The sequence below is a fragment of the Puma concolor genome, chromosome A2 (genome assembly GCF_028749965.1).
Source record: "Puma concolor isolate L17-30 chromosome A2, mPumCon1.1.hap2, whole genome shotgun sequence".
In the NCBI taxonomy this organism is placed as follows: Eukaryota; Metazoa; Chordata; class Mammalia; order Carnivora; family Felidae; genus Puma; species Puma concolor.
Genome location: NC_141668.1, coordinates 132,817,235 through 132,839,265, shown reverse-complemented (window position 1 = coordinate 132,839,265; position 22,031 = coordinate 132,817,235). Strand labels below are relative to the sequence as shown.

Below are 22,031 nucleotides of genomic sequence, written 5' to 3'. Positions count from 1 at the left end.
TCCTGTATACATGATACTCAGGTACACGCAGACTTCACTGCACTGAGGAGACATTTACGAAATGTTTTCTCGAGTGCTTTCGAAGTCTATGAGAAAAAAATAAATTTAATTTGCATTTTTGACGAAGGTCTGTTTGCTGGGGAAAAAAATGGGTTCAAAGGTTATTTGCTCTTTTTCGAGCAAGGTGGTGACACTGAGCCTGTTACCTTTGGCAAAATTGTTTAAACTTTTCCATCTAATATTCTATAGATCACTAGAGGGCACTGTGGTATTTAGGCCACTCTGACCTCTCTGAGTACTTGGAAAGGTCTTGAACTCCTGAACAATGTCAGAAAGGTGAAAGGGCGGACTTTTCAGGGGGATAAAAATGTGCGCCGGTCCCACCCACTTTTTATTTTTCTAAAGCAATTCAAAAATGCAGGAGAAGTACAAAAGTCAAATTCATAAAAATACTGAGCTCCTCTTAACGCTACTCAAAGACCTGTCACCTGAGATCTGAATGGGGACCAGCATCGTCCCTGTGTTCTTGAGATTTAAATGGTGAGGCTGGAGGCTTGGATCTGCACACACCCGACATACTAGAGGGCTGTTCCCTCCACATGTGCTCCAGCCTCCTGCACTAACTGGAGGCGATTTCACTGCAGAACATTCAGGCATGCAAACCGAGAGCCACAAATGGTTTGAAACAATTTATGATATCCGGCCTCCTTCGACATGTATTAGCATATACCTGGTTTCTTTAACATACACTTTGTTTTTCCAAAACCACAAACATCGTTGCTGGAACTTCATGTGGAAGTGCTTAAGGGGCGGAAAGTTAACACCTTTGTGATCCTTGCAGCCTCACGGTGGCTGTTCAACAAAAGCCTCTTTGTCAAGGCTTTCTCGAGATGTTTTCTTAACATGTTCCAAGTAGTTTTAGGCAGGGAACTAAAGTAAACAAGATGTTACCATGATAAAAACACTTGTGAAAACATTACAGGGCGCACTTAGTAGTTTCTTTCACATAAAACTCTTCACAGTTTTGAGAAGTAAAATTCACAGAAAAAAAATTTTTTTTAAAGCCAATGACCGATGAAATGTCCTCTACTGTCTACAGTCCTCAACCTTTTGGAAGGGTCAGAGTTCTGTCCCGTGGGCATTTCCCTCATTTTTCTTCTCCTAGGCTTCTATTAGAGCACAGAGCAAATTTACCTGGGTTTTAATAAACAATATACATTTGACCAACACGCACAGGCATTGTTTTGATCACTGTGCACAGTGTTCTTCTTCAAGAGAAAAACACGAAAAATACAAACAAAACAAAAACAAAAATTCCTTTCAAATGGATACCAAGCAAGGACGCAAATTACACCCTTCTGAGATGTTACACAAATGACCACCAACAAGAAAAACTAGGGATAGATGGAAATATTTTCCCCAAGCACATAGGACTACCTTGTATTTGTGAAACTGGGTCTGTGCCTGATTTTACATTTGAAGTCAGAAACGGGAAAATGTGGTCATGATTTAACCTTCAAATCCACTCTCCACCTTGTCAGAGAATGATAGGAGCCCCTTTTGAAAAAGAACAAGGGAAGAAGTATAAATCCGTGTTTTCACTGGGAAAGGTTGTGTCTGCAGCCTGGTTTGAAGAAAAGCAACAAATGATCCAAGTGGGGACAGAATGGAAGAACGCGGGGAGCTTCACCTATCTGGAGAGGCTCGGGTTTGTTTTTGTTTTGCTGCTCCCAGAGGCTGGGAAGCAATGCAGGGCTGGAGGATTTCATTAGACTGAGTAGGAGCGCCTGCTGGTCTCAGCGCTAACAAACACAACAGTCACATGATAACTCGTGGTTGATGGGTTTAAAAAAAAAAAAAAAAAAAACACCAACACGAAAACTGCAACTTGTTTTGAGAAAAAACAGGGAAATAAATGCATACAATGGACTGGGTATCTGCTGATTCTGATAAAGCGTCCCTCTGCTGGCTGTGGGGGAAAGACAACAGGATGGTTATTTGTACAGTATTTATCTTTGAAATCAAGGGCCCTGTGGTATACCTCACCTTGGGAACAAACACTGCAGAATGATCACAGAAAAGTGTCAAATCTCTGGGTCTGATTTACCAACAGTTATGATATTTATCTCTCAGGAGGGAAAAAAGAATATGCCTCATTTTTAGACCCATGAGTCTCCCCTCCCTTCCTTTAACCTCCCTCTCTGTGAACACTGGCATTTTACTGTCAGATGGGATTTTTATCCTGAATAACTGATCTTGGCCTCTCTAAAAGTTATCTCTTACTAGCCTCAGCAACAGAGGATCAGAAAACAGCTACCATGCAAAGTCACTTTCCCCTTTCACACTGAGCCCTAAAAACCAGGTGGAAAGAGCCCAAGCCCATCTAAGTGTAAAAACTGTGGATGGTGAATGAGGTAACAGGGCAAGGCACGCATGGGTGTTTTCCCAAAATGTGAATAAATGTAAGGGCTCTGTGAATCCAAACTAAAATAACCCAAGACAGCAATGGCTAAGGAAATGTAAAAAGATTTCTCAGCTAAAAACGTTATGACACCAACAAGTTTACTCTAGGTCAGAGGTCAGCAATCTAAACACCCATCCCTTACACACGGTCTTATGGTTGCTTTTACACTACAAAAGCAGGGGTGAGTAGTTGCGAGAGACTGTACAGACTGCAAAAATCTACCCTATTTACTGTCAGATCCCTTACAGAAAAAATTGGCTGCCCCTCGCCCCTCCATCACACTGGATTGTGTGGGACTTTTGACAAGAAATTTATGGTGACAAATATTAAAGATTAGTCTCTTCTGACACGTTAATGTTCTGCACGGTTACAACATCTTCCCTAGGAATGCTCAGAAATGTTCGGATATTTAAAATTATCCCTCTTTTAAACATGTACTTGAGGGCATAGATAAGAAAAAAAGGACTGATATATTTTTAAAGAGTGCCTAGTATGGGTCAGGCACTTTATGTGATGCGCCTTTTAATTCTAACAACCTCAAGAGGGGGTCACTAATATTGTTATCCCCAACTACACGTGCGGATACTGATGCTCACACAGGCTGTGTGCCTAGCTCAAAGAACACACTGATACCAAATGGCTTCACTACCCCATCTGCCTTTTCTCCGAAGCTCTTTCTACACCTATGGTGTGAAGTTGAAAACATATAGTTAATAAATGGTGTTGCTTCTAACCCCGTCGTCGCAGGACTGCTTGGATTTGGATCTTCACTCCACTTCCTGCTAGCTGTGTGACCTTGGGGAAAATCACTTGACTTCTCTGTGTTAGCCTCCTTAGCTGTAAGTTGAGAGTAATACCTTAATATTATCACTGTTAGGTAGGGTGAGGATTAAATGGGTCATACAGCTGACTCGTGAAAAACGTGGGGGTTAGGAATGCTGACCCCTCCTCACCCCTCAGGTAGCAAAAATCCATGGGTAACTTTTGACTCCCCCCCCAAACTGAACTGCTAATAGCCTACTGTTCATAGGAAGCCTTATCAACAACACATGACGTCGATCAACACATTACTGTGTGTTGTTATGTATTATATACTATATTGCAATAAAGTAAGCTACAATATAAAGTATTAAGAAAATCCTAAGGAAATATTTCTAAAACTGTATGTGTTTATTGAGAAAACAAATCTGCATGTAAGTTGACCTCCACAGTTCAAATCCATATTATTCAAGGGTCAGCCATATATATAAAGTACTTGGAGCTGACCCTGTGGCACAGTTCTGAGTTGTTTAATTATAAACTCTTACTAGGGGAGCATAAAATCAGGGGATCAAAAGATAAGTGGGGAAAAAAATCTAGAACGCAACAACTAAGCCAAGGTCAGAGCAATGCTACATTTTGTTGACTAAAAGTGCCTTGGAGAATCCAAGTACTCCTAGTATCAACTTGCTTAAACCAAAGACTGTTATGTCCCTCTATAGAGTGAGAATGGAAAAGAAGAGTGAGCCCACAAGAGGTGCTTCCAGAATCTACAAATATGGCACAATTTGAGAAGAAATGCTTACAACATCACTTCTCATCAACAATGACTCCACGATGACATGATTCAAAGAGGCCATGTGGTTTCTGTTTGACCCACACGATATATGGTAGCTCTTTCAGTCCAGTTCAATGGAAAGCAAAGTTGGTTTCACGAGAGCCAATTTGATTACTCTTTAGACTGCACACAGATGTGGGAGAAGCGAATCTGCAAGAAGACTAACTTATTTTCCACTACATTAAGCAAGACACTGAAACCTGAAGACAACTCTGAATTTCCCAGAGCTAAAATCATGCTGTAGAGGAAACTCAGAATCTTGAATTTGTCATATATGGCCAATCAATGGGTAACTCAAGAAATCATTAAGAGAGCAGTGAGTTCGAGGGTTTTTTTCTTTCATGTTCAGCATTTACTCTCCCATTTCTGGTTTATATACTTGTTTTTCACACTTGGGAACCAAATCTCTCATCCCTAACCCCCATGTGGTTCACATGGGGTGAAGGGTGAACGTCTCTATGTGCTCTGGAGGTGGCCATGCGATGGAAGGAAGGCTGGCTACAACACTGTGACTGGCTCAAAGCTGGAACACGTGACTCAATCTGGGTCAGTGGGTCAGGGGGAGCCTGCTCGGGACTACTGGTGGACGACAGAAAAAGAGGTGCACTGTGAGATGGATCAACTTGTGGCATATAGATTTGTCGTCTTTAGTTCTACTTGGAAAGAGCCTAAGAATGAAGGCAACACAGAAGAAAACCAAGCCAACAGACACAAAACCAATGCTCCAATAGGCTTGTTTAAGCTTCTAGATCCAGCCATGCTTGAGGCAGCTATCCCACTGGACTTCCTAGTTATAAGAGCCAATTATCACTCCCCAACTCCCCCCTGCCGTCTTGGGGGGGAGGGGAGAAAGGGGTTAAACCAGGTCTGTAGCTTACAAGTGAAGTCTTCTACCAAACAGAAGTCATTAAGTACTAAGAGATAAACAGGCAACCATGGCAGGTTCATAGCGGCTACCCAATCCACTGAGCAAACATGAACCAAGAACATGTCACGTCATGTGCGAAACCACAATAATTGACAGATGGTTTCCTATAAAGATCCAGGCTCCAAATATCCTTAAAAGGGGATTAAAAAAAAAAAATTCATTAGTCTAGGCCCCAATTTTCATGATCATTAGATTCTTTTCTTTCGTATGAGGTTGGTTTAAAATTGTGCTATCTCATTGTGGAGACACAAGAAAAAAATTACATATATATATATATACATATATATGTGTATATATATATATATGTTTATATATATATATATACACATATATATGTATATATATATATACATATATATGTGTATATATATGTGTGTGTATATATATATATATATATAAAAAATTGTCAGCTTAGTGATAAATGGACTTGTGATTTGAGGTTGAGGGTGGAAATACTCTGATTATTAACAACATTTTTTAAATGGATCATACTGAAAAACTGCCTTTTTCCCTATGTGGCTCTAAAACTGATACACCAAGAAGAGTCATAGCAATTGTGTATTTTTAAAGACTTTATGAAAATACATCCTATTTACAGATGGTTATCGACCATTCTAGAGATAAGTGAAATTAGCACCAATGTATTTATCAAAACTAGCACTGGTGAAGAAGGTGAAATCAGAATTTGAAAGTGGTTTCTGCCAAAGTCTTTTTCTCTCATTATCTAAATACAATTAGGCAAAAACAAAACAAAGATTTATAATGAGTGATTTATAAGAGAACAAAGCCCAATAACACAACTAGCTTGAATCAGAATAATTGTAAAGGGCTTTTGCTTACTTTAAAGTATCACTGTTCTTGATTGTTCATATTTAGGAACAAATTTTAGGCATCTCTTCTGAAAAAAAATTTTTTAAAAAAAATTTTTTTTTCAACGTTTATTTATTTTTGGGACAGAGAGAGACAGAGCATGAACAGGGGAGGGGCAGAGAGAGAGGGAGACACAGAATCGGAAACAGGCTCCAGGCTCTGAGCCATCGGCCCAGAGCGTGACGCGGGGCTCGAACTCACGGACCGCGAGATCGTGACCTGGCTGAAGTCGGACGCTTAACCGACTGCGCCACCCAGGCGCCCCGTGAAAAATTTTTTAAGTACTTAACTTTCTAATGACTACATAATGCTCATCAAGTAAAATATTAAAGCTGGGAAGCTCTGAAATAGATTCACAGTCTTCATTAATTAAAACACCATATCAGTGAAACTCCTTTCAGGTAAACAACAAATGGATCTTTAATGGTACGTTTTTAAAATAGTTGTATGCAGATCCATAAGGCTAAATATAGAGACTACTTTAAGAATATACAGACCACACAAAACTAGAAACCTGTACACAGATCAGCTGTTTTCTATTTCTGGGGGCTTGAACGAGAGGGAAAAGCCAAAAGCAAAGACCTCCCAACTCCCAATCTATAAGCCATCATGAAGTTGGACATAAAGGAGTGATACGCGTGCGTATGTTCAATTATTGCGTAATATATAAATATGCTAAATACAATGTATTATTATATTCAGCCCATCTGCCAATGATTTGGTGATACTACTGATAAATTTATGGGGTATCAATAACACAGGGCAGTTTAGTCTGAATATGGTCAAAGGACAAGGTACGGTACAGAGGAGAAATACTAAGCTGCAGTGCAGAAGCATTTCATTTCAACTCTGAGATGATTAATCTATCATTTCTTTACAGAGATACTTTAACAATGTTACAGACTTAAGTGGGATAATCCAAGTTTTCGTCATACTTTAATGGTACAAATTAAAGTTACTCCATTCTCCCCATAAGGACAAGAATTGGAACTACAGTCAACACCAGGATGGAAAGGTAAGAAGCAACTTGGCAGCATTTCCTTGGCACCCATTTCTTAAGTGTGTAAGTCATGTGTATAAAAATGAAGGGGACCAGTCACTAAGCTGCAACCGGCCGTGAAGTGACAGCAGTCTTGTAAACTTAAGAGTATGTCAGTGACTCAGTATGCAGACCAATGAATACAAGTGAAAACTGAATTCTGGCAAATTTAGTACTGGGAAAATTTTTATTTAATCACTGTCATCCTGAGGAAATGGGTAAACGATAGACTCTCACCAAGAGCATCAAAACTACCCTTGGGTGAACCTCTTTCGCCCTTTACCATCTACCCTCCGCAGATTCTGGGACTATTCCTAGGATGACGTGCTAGCCCTTAGGATCTAGAGTCCATTCTCAAAATGGGGGGTGTGAAACCCTCCATCAAAAAGGTATTTTATAAGGAAAAGCATGAGCAGTGGGAGGTGACAGCTATGTAAGAGAAGAAAGCGATATAAAATCATTCTTACTTCAGAAATGATTGGAAATCTTCGCACACTGCTTCACAGCCTGGCCACTTGCATACACCATGTCCGTAGAGAGGATGGCTATGGGGGTGCTCCTCGTGGGACAAACTGAAAAAAAACACACACGCACACACACACACACAAGGACAAGAGAATGAATTTGTTGCCAAGAACCATCCCAACAGGCTTAAAAGGCAAGAGGAACCCACAAGTCTGAAAGTGGACATGGAGAAATCTAGGGTTTCTTTTCCCCAGGCATTTACAAATTAATTCTGCATTGTTATCTAAAAGCAAGAGTTAAATTCCAGACTGTGACTAGTCCAATGTTAGAAATGTACCACCACGTATGAAAAGTGTTTGACAGGCTTTTGTTAGAGGCAAAGCTCTCTACTCAAACTGTGAAGGATTCTTTAAAAAGCTAGAATTTATCATTTAATCTACATAATGAAAATGATCAAATCTGTACTTGATTTTGAGATTCTCTTGCTGTTTTCTACCCAGGATATTATACATTTTCCTCCTCCCTTCCGCTAGAAAACTGCTTTCACATAATTGTATGATCTTTTCACAAATTAATTTTATCAAGCACCGAATAGAGCAATTAAATAATTTAGCATCAAATAACTTAGCAAGACAAATATATCCAAGTAGATGATTAGCTTAAAAACACTAGCGACAGCAGGAAGATTACATCCCTAAAATTATAGACACCACGACTGAGAAAAAACTTGGCATGAACACAAGGGGTTAATCCTTCAGTGGGGTTCCAATCAATATGTAATGATTTGACCACAAGGATCCAAGTCATGGGATGCTTTGATCCACACCATGTGGTGCTTGGGGAAGTGTATCTGTTGCACTCGCTGATGATCCATATTCTCAAATATTTTCTCTATTAGATTTCTGCATCCAGACTTCTTTCAGACAAATTATTTTTACAGTCATTTCCATAACCTTAGATTCCATCAAATAGAAATGTAAAACTAACATTCAGAGTTCTGTTTCATACTCAAGCACATTCTCTTCAAGGAAAGGGCTATTTTGCAACTTATTCCACTGTCTGTCTGTGATTCTGAACTTGAATCATGACTCCATACACATACACGCAAGCGCGCACACATGTGCAGCTTGTAGATTACCACAAGGATGCGTATTCACATATTATCGATTGATTCACATTCACAGAGCAGACATACACAAACGCCACTTGTCCCTGACTTACAATGAATCCGCATTTGGCATATTACCAACAGTTAAACTAAGGAGCACTAAGAGTAAACACACATGTGCATAGAACTACACCTTATCAAAGATCAATAGGTCTATCTATGGCTTTTAAATAATTATGTTGGAAATTTAACATAATTTGAAAAGAGCGATCAGTTTTTTTTTTTTTTTTTTTTTTGCCTCTAAACAGAAAATGAATCTGGAAACCAAAAAAAAAAAAAAAAAGTTACACAAGTCTTACTGATAAAGGTGCCCCTCATGAGAGAAAAGAGTAACACAAGTGAACGAAGGTAGCTCTATAATGAGAGGTACACAGCCCCGTGGCCAAAGGATATTCTCTAAGCAGTTAAGAGGGCAAAAGTCCACTGGACCAATGGAAAGAATTACTACCAATCCAAGATCATCTTCAGATTTTTTTTAATGTTTATTTATTTTTGAGAGAGAGAGAGAGAGAGAGAGAGCCAGAGTGCGAGCAAGAGAGGGCAGAGAGAGAAGGAGACACAGAATTGGAAGCAGGCTCCAGGCTCTGAGCTGTCAGCAGCGAACCGGATGCAGGGCTCAAACTCACAAACCGCGAGATCATGACCTGAGCTGAAGTTGGACGCTCAACTAACTGAAGCCATCCAGGCGCCCCACATCTTCAGAATTTTTAAACAATAAATTAGAAATGATGACCTAAGATGATGTTAGTGTAACTATTTTGGTAATCATGTCATGATACATGTAAGTCAAATCATTATGCTGTACAACTTATACAATGCTCTACATCAGTTTTACCTCACTAACACTAGAAAAATAGACATGATACAAAAACAGAATTTTAAAAAATTACTGACAATATTTGAAACTAAAGAGTCCTTCTAAGGACTGAATTCTCAGCTATTCTGAGGGAGGGAAACCATTGAAAATGAAAACTATTCCTATCAATAGCATGGAAAGAAAAAAAAACCTAACCATAGTTATGTTCTTTACCAACTTCATTAAGATTAATTAAAATATTTTCATAATGTTAAAATTTTTTATATCTATAAAAATATATAATACACATTTTTCAGAAATTAAGGCATGAAGATTTCTATCACCCATTTATAAATATTTTCAAAAATGTTTACTGAGGGAGAGAGAGCATGCACATGTGAGGCAGGGGGAAGGGCAGAGAGGGGAGAGACAGAGGATCCAAATCCAAAGCTGACTCTGCACAGTCAGCAGAGTCAGATGTGGGGCTTGAACCCACGAACCGCGTGACCACGACCTGAGCCGAAACTAAGAGTCAGAAGCTTAACCGACTTAGCCACTCAGGTGCCCCTCGTCCTTTTATATTTAACCTAATCTTGTTATTAAAGAATTTCTGTTATCGGCTAGTCTTCAAAATCCTTATTTACTAAAGCAAAGAGCCCACCATAAACCATCTTAGCTCTAGTTACATACTGAAATTGGTCAAACCGTCCCTCTACTTTGGACACTGAGACTCCCTTCATGTTTCGTACGCCTATGAACAATGTTAAAAATAAAATTTACCAGGTCAAACATCCCAGTATATAACTGATTTTTACAAGATGCATTCAGAGAAATGGAATGAGTCAATTAATGAGTACTCAGTTTTAAAATTCACTATGAATATTCTATCAAGTTGCTCTCGAGAGATGCTGCATGCCGACTACGTTCTTAACCATTATACATACTTTGTGTAATTCCTTAAGTTGGAAACCAAACGCCTCAACTGGTTAGGGTTTAAAATTAATACCACTAGTTAAAAACTGCCAACGGTTATTCTTCTGTGCTTTTTTTGTTAAGCGGAGAGTGTCCTGAAACTAACAGTATGAAAGAAAATGGTAGGTGTTCGCTGGAGGAATTTATGATTACAAATAAAATATACATGATTTAACATGGGCTCTGCCATCCTTTCTCCCCCTACCCCATCCCTCTGCTTTTTGGTTAGGTTATTTGTGAAGGCCCCGCGGCCTGAATAAAAACTACTCTGCTCCAAGAATTTATTTTTAGTTCAACTTGGTATCCTTATTTTTCAGAGTGAGAACAAAGGACTGTCCACTAAGACTTTATAGAAAGACAAGGCTCCCAGAACTAAAGAAACCCAAAACCCCCACACACATGTACACAGTTACATACTCAGAATACCTCTTGAAAACTTGCCTCTACATTAAAACAACATTTACTATGAAAATAAGATATGCTCTTATTTTCCTAAGCTCACACAGCGATAACGCTGAGACGGCTACTAAAGAAAGTCCATTCCCCTGCCACCCTATCCCCACTCCACACGGAATTAACCCACCCTAGATAATAACACTGTTAACATCTGGTACGTTATTGTGCTTTTTCTTCTAACACATCACTAGTTTATGAAAATGGAAACATACTATCTACTGCCACCTGTTTTTCATGTTTGATATATAATTCAATACTTCTATTTATTTTGTGCGTCTCACAGATACTTTTATTCATGCTGTGAAGGAAAAAATACTGTTTTAAAAAATTTTTACTTATTTTTTGGGAGTGGTTCGGGAAGGGCAGAGAGAGAGGGTGAGAAAATAGAAGCAGGCTCCAGGCTCCGAGCTATCAGCACAGAGCCCGGCACGGCGCCTGAACTCACAAACCATGAGATCGTGGCCTGAGCCAAAGCAGGAAGCTTAACCAGCTGAGCCACCCAGGCGCCCCTGAAAAAAAAGCACTTCTAAAAGTGTTCAGTGATGGATGTTCCACAACGCAGCTTACTGCAATTTACAGCCAGACTGGTGTTCCCAGCTAACATGTGTTCCAAATAAAGCTGGTTAATGACGACCACGAGCAGGTGTAGGACTTGAAACTTTGAAATCTTTACTTCCTTTTTTGAAAAATTAATAAACTGATTAAGAGAGAGAGAATATCTCAAGCAGGCTCCACACTCAGTGCAGAGCCTGAAGCAGGGCTTGATCTCATAACCATGAGAACACGACCTGAACTGAATTCAAGAGTCCGACACTTAACCAACTGAGCCATCCAGGCTCCCCTAAATCTTGACTTCGTTTATCAGCACTCCTGACTCCACAAAAGATGAAACCCAATCAACCCCATTCCTAACCAAATGTCCTGGTAAACTTAGGTACAGTAGGACTTCATGGGGATCCAAACATTTTTAATAAGGTTTTGAAGCATCCTGGTGCGCAGGACCACTGGCTTAGGCCACCATGACCTGCATGGCCAGTGAGTATAATTGGATACTTTTAAATACATGGTTGTCTGAAATAAAATGCTAGGCTTTGAAAGGAAAAGAAACAGGCTGGCAGTAGTGCTCTGACAGAGCATCTCTGGAAAAACCCATAAGAAAACACACTGTCAGAGGTGGTGAAGAAACAGAATTTTCACCATGTCACGTTTGAAGTTTTTATTTTATGCACTGTAGGAAGGCTGTGCTGTTCGACTGTTAATTTTTTTCATTTACATGTATGAATATATACCTATATGTGCACACATGACAAAATCAAGTGCGACTCAGGACTCAACTTTGAGACTGCCATCTTCCTCGACAGTGGCACAGCAAAGCGCACAGCATGGGTGGCTGAGTCCAGCTCCTGGCCTTTCAAGCACGCTATGTGGTATACCAGCTGTACTTGTGAATGGGAGCTCTTCTGTTTCACTGGAAATGTGGAACAAACATTTATATTCTGACTGCCTTTTGGGATGGGCCAAAAAGTGAAAGAAGAAAATGAGTAAAAAATGTTTTTTAACTTGAATTACTTATACATGTTTATAGGCTGAAACATGGTGGAAGACGGCAATCCAAGGACCCGACGGTCAGGTAAAATCAGTGAGCCCAATCATTTCAATAAGCTGTCCTAGGTAAACTCAGCAACGTGCAAAGTATATACTTCCGGAAAGCTGCCAAAGCCAAGGATGAATAAAGACATATTTGGTTTTGAAGGGATTTAAAAATGTTGGTCCCAACTTAAACTTTCAAAAATATAGAGTCAACTTTTTAATAAATTATTTTTTACTACAAACTCCCAGGTTAAAAATCCCAGGGGCAGGGATTGCATCGGACTCATCTCCACACACTCACATAGGACATGGGCTCAACAAATGTTACATGGATTCAGGAATAAGAGACAATAAATAATTATGCCAGGCTATTGGATTTTGCTGTGGATGTATCATTCACTTAGTGTTTGCCTTTTTTTTTTTTTATTCTTGAAGGTGAAGGCCAGAATGATGCCTATCCACTCGAGAAAACAGGGTTGTGACACCTTCTTTTATTTAATTTTACTTCTAATAATATGAAATACAAATAGTGTGCAGTCAAGAAAAGCCAGGTGATTTAAACTGCTCTTAATAATCCTTGGTATATAAAAATTAAATTTTTTTTTTAACACGAGAACAGTGACAGCATTTCAGATTAGAGAGAACCAACTTGCCATAAATACAATTACATATAAGTATGTAATAACAATTCCTGACCTTACATGATATCACACACAGTATATGTTCTTCTGTATGGTGTAATGGTGTCATTTTCAAAGACATTTATTTAAGAATTTTTCCTATTTATTCTTCTTATGTCAAAGTATACCCGCCAAAGTCCTAACTTCAATACAGACTTGAGCCTCTGAGAAGATTTTTTATTTTTTAAATGTTTATTTATTTTTGAGAGAGAGACAGAGCACAAGTGGGGGAGGGGCAGAGAGAGAGGGAGACACAGAATCTGAAGCGGACTCCAGGCTCCGAGCTGTCAGCATAGAGCCCGACGTGGGGCTCCCACTCACAGAGCTGAGATCATGTGAGATCATGACCTGCGCTGAAGTCGGATGCTCAACCGACTGAGCCACCCAGGTGCCCCCTTCCAAGTTCACTTCTTAATGACAACTTGAAACTGCCATCATTAAATTCATCTACTGCAACTAAGAACAATTTCTCATTTCAGTCCATTCTCTTGAGTGTCTGTATTAGTCCTGTAAGTTAGTTTTCTGTATGCACACCTCACTGTACTCAGTGTCAGCCAACTTAAAGGCAGTTCCCCTTTCGGCTGACAGTGCACCCAGCTTTTCCTGTGCCCTGACCCAGGTTCTCCTGTTTCTCTTCTGAGTCTACCCCAATTTGTGTTTTCGCTCTTTTCCAAGTGTGCTCTGTTTTCTTCCTCTCCAAATTCCTGATTCGACTGTAAACAAAAGTCTGCATCTGTGTGCACTAGTTTTATATAGTTTCCCTTTGTCACACTCCCCCCAAGTTAACCCCAAATTATAAAATGTATTTTATTTCACTGGCATGTTATTTTATTAATTGAGTTCTGAAAGACTGCTGGTCATTCTCTAATCACTCAAAATTGTGAAATATTGGGGCGCCTGGGTAGCTCAGTTGGTGAAACATCTGACTTGGGCTCAAGTCATGATCTCATGTTCCTGAGTTCAAGCCCTGCATCGGGCTCTCTGCTTTCAGCACTGAGCCTGCTTCAGATCCTCTGTCCCCCCTCTCTCTCTGCCCATCCCCTGCTCCCACACTTTTTTTTCCTGTAAAAAAAATTTTTTTAAATAAAAAAAATTGTGAAATATGTTTTTCTTTTTTAAGTGTTACTGAGAGATTCATATACCATACATTCACTCTTTTAAAGTATATAATTCAATGGTTTTGAATATGTTCAGAGTTGTGTAACCACATCGCATATAATTTTAGAACATTTCTATCACACCAAAAAGGAATCCTATACCCATTAGCAATCACTCCCCGTTTCTTCTCAACCTTCAGTTCCTTCCCACCACTAATCTTCTGTTTCTAGACATATGCTTATTCTGGACATTTCATATAAACAGCATCATACAAGATGTGCTTTTTGTGTCTGCCTTCTTCCACTTAGCACAGTGCTTTGGAGGTCCATCATCCCTGTAGTGTATATAAGGACTTCATTTCTTTTTTTCAGCTGAATAGTAGTATCCCACTGTATGTGTGTGTGTGTGTGTGTGTGTGTGTGTGTGTGTGTGTGTGTGTGCTTGTGTATCCATTTTTTGTGTATGCATAACATTTTTTGTGTATGTCCATCAATTTATCCATTGATGGACATTCAGGCTGTTTCCACATTCTAGTTATTGTGAACAGTGCTGATATGAGAGTGCAGGTATATGAATGAATACATGTTTTCAATTCTTTTGGGTGTATGTATCTAAGAACAGAACTGTCGGGTCATGGGGTAACTCTGGTGAACACGTGGAGGAACCACCAGACCAGTGTTAAAATCAGCCGCACTACCTTATATTCTAACCAGGTTTATTTGAGGGTTCCAGTTTTTCCATATACTTGCCAAGACCTGTTGTCTTTAACCTTGCCACCTCACTGCATGTAAAGTGGTATTTTTTTGTGTTTCTGATTTGTATTTACTTACCATTTAATACTGTTGAGCATCTTTTCATGTGCTGTGCTTTTCATGTGCTGTGTATCTTCCTTAGAGAAATGTCTATTCAAATTATTTGTCCAGTTTTTAAAAACTGGGTCATTTGTCTTTTTACTCTTGAATGACGTTTTAAATATACATACATATATATTTATTTTTTTGCATCTCAGTTTCTTATCACAAAAATGATTTACAAATAGTTACTCCCATTTTGTGGACTACCTTGCCAGGTTCTTGATGGTGTGCTCTCAAGCACAAGTCTCTGATTTTGATGAAGTCCCATTTGTCTGTTTTTTCTGTAGTTCCATGTGATTTTGGTGTCACATCGAATAACCCACTGACTAATCTAAGGTAACGAAATTTGTTCCTATGTTTTCTTCTGAGAGTTCTGGCTGTCACATTTACGTCTATCACTCATCTTAATTTTTGTATATGGTGTGAGGAAGAGGTCCCAACTTCATATTTTTGGCATGTTGTCCCAGGACCATTTGATGGAAAGGTCATTCTAGTTCTCTCTTCAACGAATTGTCTTGGCACTTTGTCAAAAACCAACTGAACATAAATCCACTTTTGGTACATGTTGCACACAGGCACTGGGCAAAAATGACACACCTTGTGGATGAATGAGGAGGAGGTGCTTAGTGATTACTGACTGAAGGGACGAAGGTCGTCTATGCCTTCTAGTAAGGACTAACGGATCCTTACCGCTGCTGTGGAGCAGGAAGCTTTTACCTTCTAAACTATTCCTCACCCTCTACAAAGACCCCCCCCCCAAACTGCAAGCGATCCCCTTGCTGCCACCTTCGACCACTTAGGAGCGGTTCTGCCTCCCTCTCTTTGCCACTGATCACCTCCCTCTTTCCCACCATTTGGCCTCTCATTCAGCCAGCCAAAATTAGGGGCATACTGACCCTGAGACAGGCACCGAGGTTACTACGGACGAAGACCAGTTCTCTGAGAAAATGAACTATTGCCTCCCTACGGCTCAAGCCTCTCCTGGTCTTTTTTCCAATTCTTTGCTCTCTTGTCCCCGTGCACGTGCTTGCTCCTGTCCACCCCATTACCACTTCAGTCACAGAATCTCTCTCTCTCAGATCTGTCACAGCCCGTGATCTTGGCTGGGTGGCAAGGGGCTGCTCACTCTCTGCCAAAACATTTAACGACTCCAGATACCTCAGGTTTCCAGAAAGATGTTCTCCTGATACAGTTTCAGGACTACCTAGTACTTAAAAGTGCCTTACATTAAACTGTGATCATAACCACGGCATGTGTCCATGAAAGCCACTTTTTTTTTTTTTTTTAAGTAGGCGCCACGCACAGCATGGAGCCCAGTGGGGGGCTTGAACTCACGACCCTGAGATCAAGACCTGAGCTGAGATCAAGAGTCAGACGCTTAACCGACTGAGCCACCCAGGCGCCCCTGAAAGTCCCTATTTTACAGCTTCTTCTTTTATTTGTTTAATTCTTTAATGACAACTTACACAGAAATGGTACCACTTTCTCTCTTTCTCTTGCTTCACTTTTTAGTTCTTATCACATTTCCCTGCCTTCTACTCTGCTACCGCATCCTAGTTTCAATGACATTTTAAGTATCAGACCAGGGATTTCTCAGGTTTAGAGATGGGATTACAAATTTGATTTCTGGTGATGAAGTGGTATCAGAAAACATGCCTTCAGATTTATTTGTACCAAATGTTCATGAACTAACTGATACATTTATGATATATACAACATGTCGGTTTCCATGACACCAAACTAGGTGAGTTGGCTTTGGAACGCCATCACAGTGGACCTCGTAATATGGAGCGATGCGGATGAACAGCAGCAGAAGAGAAGATTACTTAAATCTCTCCCACGATTTTCCATGCTAGAGTTGATCCTTCTGACGTCTCTCCTACTATTGTGTATATCCTGCAAACCAGGTGGAAGTCAAAGTCCCTTACGGAAAATAAAATGACAGGTCGAGTTCCTTCATGGGTCCCGCTGCAGTAAGAGGAGGAGAAGGTCTCACACCTGACTACAAACGCGCAAATGATGTGTGGGAACAGGGGAAATGAGGATGCCGAGTACAGCATCCTTTTTCCTGGCAGCTTTGTAAACATGACCTTTCTCCTTTCACTTTCACTGAAAACACTTCAAGAAGCAGGCGGGCTTCTCAAGGCCCATCGAAACCTGGGAGACGGCTCAGACGTTTTTCTAGCGTACTACCTTCATTTTGCTTTTCCCTCATTTCAGAAATACGCCATCCTACGTGTTTCTCTATTGGTTTTCCACAAGTACGTGGGCCAGCATTTCTATAACCTTACACAGAGAGAAGGGTGTTGGAGGAAAGCCCACGACACAGCCCAGGCTAGAGGGAGTGAAGATGGAGTGTCCACCACCTGGAACACACACACGCTTCTCTCTCTCTCACTCGCTCATGCGGTGAATCCTTGACTCTCCTTCCCCACAACGCTCATCATCTCAATTTTCTGCTGCTTTTCAAATCATGTTTAATTAGAGGATTTCACATTCCCTTGTGATATGATATTCATGAGTAAAACTTGCAATTGGAGTGACTGTGAATTAGTCTATTAAGTGCCAGATTTGTGCTTTTTAAACAATGATTGAGATTATTGTTATTATCTGCTCTCAATATTGTGCCTCGAGATGGGAGGGCTGCCTCAACTAACTTTATATCTCAAGTACAAGCTTTTAACTCCTTAGGTCCAGGAGTTTCCCCTCCCCCCTTGCATTACAGATTATCCTGTAAGAAATACAGGGTTCCCTTCCCTGCAATGGCCCTCAGGGCAGGGCCCACAAAAGCGGTGCGTGGGGTGAGTTCGAATGATATACAAATATCCTCACTCTCATAGTTATGAAGTCAGGTTCATGTGTACTAGGAAAAAAAAAAAAAACTCGACCAATACATCAGATTCATGACTTGTCAGTGTCACATTTTTTTTTTTTTAAGTTGCGCTCCAATAGGGAGCCCAACGCAGGACTTGAACTCATCAACCTGAACTCAAGACCTGAGCCACCATAAGAGTCAGATGCCCAACTAACTGAGCCACCCAGGCACCCTCAGTGTTTAATTTTCATGAAATCTATTTAGGTTAGTCAGTTTTAAGAAAAATATTAAGCAATAATTAGTTAAAAGGTATACAGAGATATGACAATAACTGGCCACGGCAGGACTCAAAGTCAATGCTGACTGGGCTTAAAAGATGGAGGATGTTTGTACGGAAGCGTAAGGAAACGCAGCCCTCCTCTTCCATTGCTTTCCTTATAGTCATGCTTCTCAAAGTTTATTATGGATAGAAATCACTGGGATATCTTTTTAACATGCAGATTCTACTTTAGTACTTCTGGGTTGGGGCCCGAGACCATGTATGTCTGCAAAGCTCGTGTGTGATATCAATGGTGTGGGGCCACGGACCACAACTTGTATACCAAGTCTCTTGAGAGCTCCCTGTTCAGCACCTGACCTAAAAAGGACTGTTATTAAAGGAGCCTTTCTGGCTTCTTAAAGGAGTGGTCATGGGGTGCCCTATTCACTGTGGGTTGGCAAACAAGTGATATGGATAAAAATGGAAAGGGGTGACCCTGGGCACTCCTCACCAAGCAAGAGTTGCAGACTCAAAAAAAAAAAAAAAAAAAAAAAAAAAAAGGGCTGCCTGGCCCTGTTACCTAAGAAATACAGGCAAGGCTTTTTAAAATTTAGTATCACAAAGCAGGTAAGACTGAAGGAAGTTAGCATGGGGAAAGGAGTATTTCCTGTCTAATAAACACCAATTTCACATTAACCCAAATTTGGTGAGTGCTTTCATCTGAGAATGATGTCTCCAGATATTACACTGATCTATCAGGAATATCCTGCCATAAACTGATGAATCGGTGAATGTGACAACTCTAAACATCACAGCCCCCTGGCTCCCCGTCTGGTTGCTATCCCCAAACCCGGAAGTATAAGATGTATGGGTGAATAAACAGGATGGGGAATTAGATTTTTAGGAAGATAAATGATAGTTTTGGGCTTTTCTAGGAAACCAGGGTAAACATACCATGAAAGCAGGGTTTCAATTCACTTGGCACAGTACCATATTCAGTCAAAGTCCCTCTCTTCAGCAAAAAGAGGAAAGCCTAGGGGCACCTGGGTGGCTCAGTCAGTTAAGTTTCTGACTTTGGTTCGGGTCATGATCTCATGGTTTGTGGGTTCAAGCCCTGCATGAGGTTCTGTGCTGACAGCTCAGAGCCTGGAGCCTGCTTTGGATTCTGTGTCTCCCTCTCTCTCTGCCCCTCCCCTCAATCTCTTTCAAAAATAAACATTAAAAAAAGTTTTTAAAAAAGAGGAAATCCTACAAAAATATTCCAATATTTGACATGCATGCACTCGACAGTGGCCCATAAAATATCACATGAAACCAGAATGTGTATTTTTTAAAAAACTGGCACATTTATTCTAATTTATATTAGTTAAAAACATATCTAGTATCTCCAGCCTCTGATTTCATAGGTATCATTTCTTAGGATGAGGCTTATTGGACTTAAATTTAAAAAAATGACTTGACAGGAGGCTGGATGGTTCAGTCAGTTAAGCGTCTGACTCTTGATTTCAGCTCAGGTCACGATATCTCGGTTCGTGAGATCAAGCCCCGCATCAGGCTCCGTGCTATCAGCTTGGAGCCTGCTTAGGATTCTCTCTCTCTCTCTGTGTGTCCCTTCCCCAACGCCTGTGCACACTCTCTCTCAAAAAAAAATTATAATTTAAAAAATGACTTGATTTGAAGAGAATAATAGAAATGATACATAGATATGGCTAACCTCATGATAATGGGACACATACTCAGATGACTGAAGTTTGGGAAACCAAAAGTTTAAGACCTATTCTGCAAGGAGATTCAGTCTCTAGCTGGATTATCTTCCCGAGTTAACAATGAGTGGCAAGTCTCTGAAGACACACTTTTAATTAGAATTTTCAAGGGAGAAGAGCGAGCCTCCGGGTCATCCTGAACTTACCGGACAAAACCCCCCAAGGGCCAGCAAAACGGAGTGCACTACATCCAATGCTCCTAGGACGTAAAGCTGTAAAATATGGGATCTAGGGGCATCTCATGGGCAGGCTGGAGATGGGACTAGTAACTGGCTTTACTTACTTACTTTGACAGATGTATTTTTTAGATTTTTATTTTTGGGCATTTGGTACCATATTCCTTTTGGTACTACGCTACTTTACTGACTTAGGTTACTCACTTTAAAAGTCAATGGTCAGATGTACCCAACCTGGGGCGGGATGCCATGATCATGAGATGGACGCTTCTCTTCCTCCCCACCCACATCACCGATCTGCCCCGTCTCTCCCTTCAGCGACACTGGGCAGAACGCGCCATCTTGATTCTCAGACGCCCGGAGTATGTGCCCCAGCAGGACAATGGAGCAGAGAATGAGAGCCTGAGTGTCACAAACAGCGAGCAGGAGATGACAAGAGCAGAGCGCGCACGTGTGCGTGGTGATGAATGGAGGAATAAAGAAAGGGGAGAAAAAAAGAAAGGGAAGGCAGGAGTCTACCTCTTGTTTTTTACACCACTAAGGGCCATCCTCAGTTTACGAGAGTTTACCACTGGCAGTCTTAACACTGGGATCTCGCTAAGAAAACAGAATGCCTTCCAAAGAGTGGCTGTGAGCAACTGTGTCAATACAGACATAGGGACCACTAATCCAAAAATTATTAACACCATTAGGCAGGCATTCTCATTATGTCAATGCGAGTGTGTTTGCACTGGTGACTCACAAAGTCTATGTGGAACGTGTCCATATGTTAAAGGTACCAACAGTTACCCAAGAAAACCAAAGAACATAAATAAAAGTTCAACACTAATTCTTCTTAGTCCTTCCTCCGGAACAGTCTATGGAAGCCAGCACAATTATACTCAAGACCCAGAAGAATCATGTAAGTAAAGTGTGAGGGCCAGATGAGTAAGCAGCAGACAAGGGCACAAGCAACGTACAGATACAAATTGGCTGAAAACCATTAGGCACCTGCATTTAGGTTTCCTTAGATCTATCCCCTACTTTATGTAATTACCATTATTTCTCTGTAGGACAAGGCGCTTCATTAACGTTCGCTGGGTTAAACTCTTCCCTACCTTTATTTTGGCAGGTTTTAAGCAAACACTGATTTTGTGATAAACATCACGTTGGGTTCCTAGATGAGAGTCTCAAACTGGGATTCATAAGAAGACCCGGTGGGGAGCAGTAAGATAATATTATAGTTTCTGTATGCATGTGTTAAAGCAACAGTAGGACTTTTCTGAGAATATACATGTGGGTATATGGGTGCCTATTTCTCACCCTTAGCCTCTATTTTTTTATATTACAGGTACTATATTACACACGTGTGTAACAAATTAAAAACACAGTGTGGACGTATGCTCAACACTTTTTTTAATGATGGAGTGAATAATCAAATACATTTGGAGGTCACTGCCAGTTCTCTTCCTCTCTGAAAGAGCTGTACCCAATTTTCCATTTGGGGAGAAAGAGAATTGAACAGACGGATCGAACATAAAATGCTGTAATATTTGATGTGGGCCTTACAGTATCAGTAGGAGCTCAACTGCTACGAGAGAGAGAGAGCAGGCAGATGGCTGAGGCACAAAAATCATCTTTGGACATAAAAAAAAAAACCCAGAAAAACAAAACAAGAGCGCTTACAAATGACTTAAAAGGCCAGCATGAGGAAATCTTAAGAGAATTTTTGTTCTGTAAAATAGTTTACACTGGGTCGCGGTGTTAAGAACTTGTCTCTCTCTCCGTCACTTCTCTGTCACTTTGAATAGTAGCAGGGGAAGAACGCCACGGCCTGTGGATGTGTGAGAGCAGCGGTTCTCAAAGTAAGGCCCCTGGGAACTTGTCAGAGATGCACATTCTTAGGCCCTTCCCCAAATAACTGAATCAGAAGCACTGGGACTGAGGTTTGGCAGCCTGTAGGTCAGCCAGTCCTCCAAATGATTCTACTGCAAGTTCACTCAGGGTTGAGGAGCACTCTTAACAGAAACCCAGATTTTTTCCCTGTTTGCATCCTCTGTAA

The 22,031-nt window shown here is 40.6% G+C and overlaps 1 protein-coding gene across 11 annotated transcripts in view; it reads right to left on the bottom strand.

Annotated features, from left to right (window-relative positions):
- The window catches only part of FOXP1 (forkhead box P1), a 512,855-nt gene that overhangs the window by 52,028 nt on the left and 438,796 nt on the right, over positions 1-22,031 (bottom strand). For all 11 annotated transcript variants that reach the window (XM_086697593.1, XM_086697592.1, XM_086697602.1 and 8 more), the window contains one exon: positions 7,366-7,470. In XM_086697593.1, the coding sequence (XP_086553719.1) occupies positions 7,366-7,470 (105 nt within the window). The remainder of the gene's footprint in view (positions 1-7,365; positions 7,471-22,031) is intronic.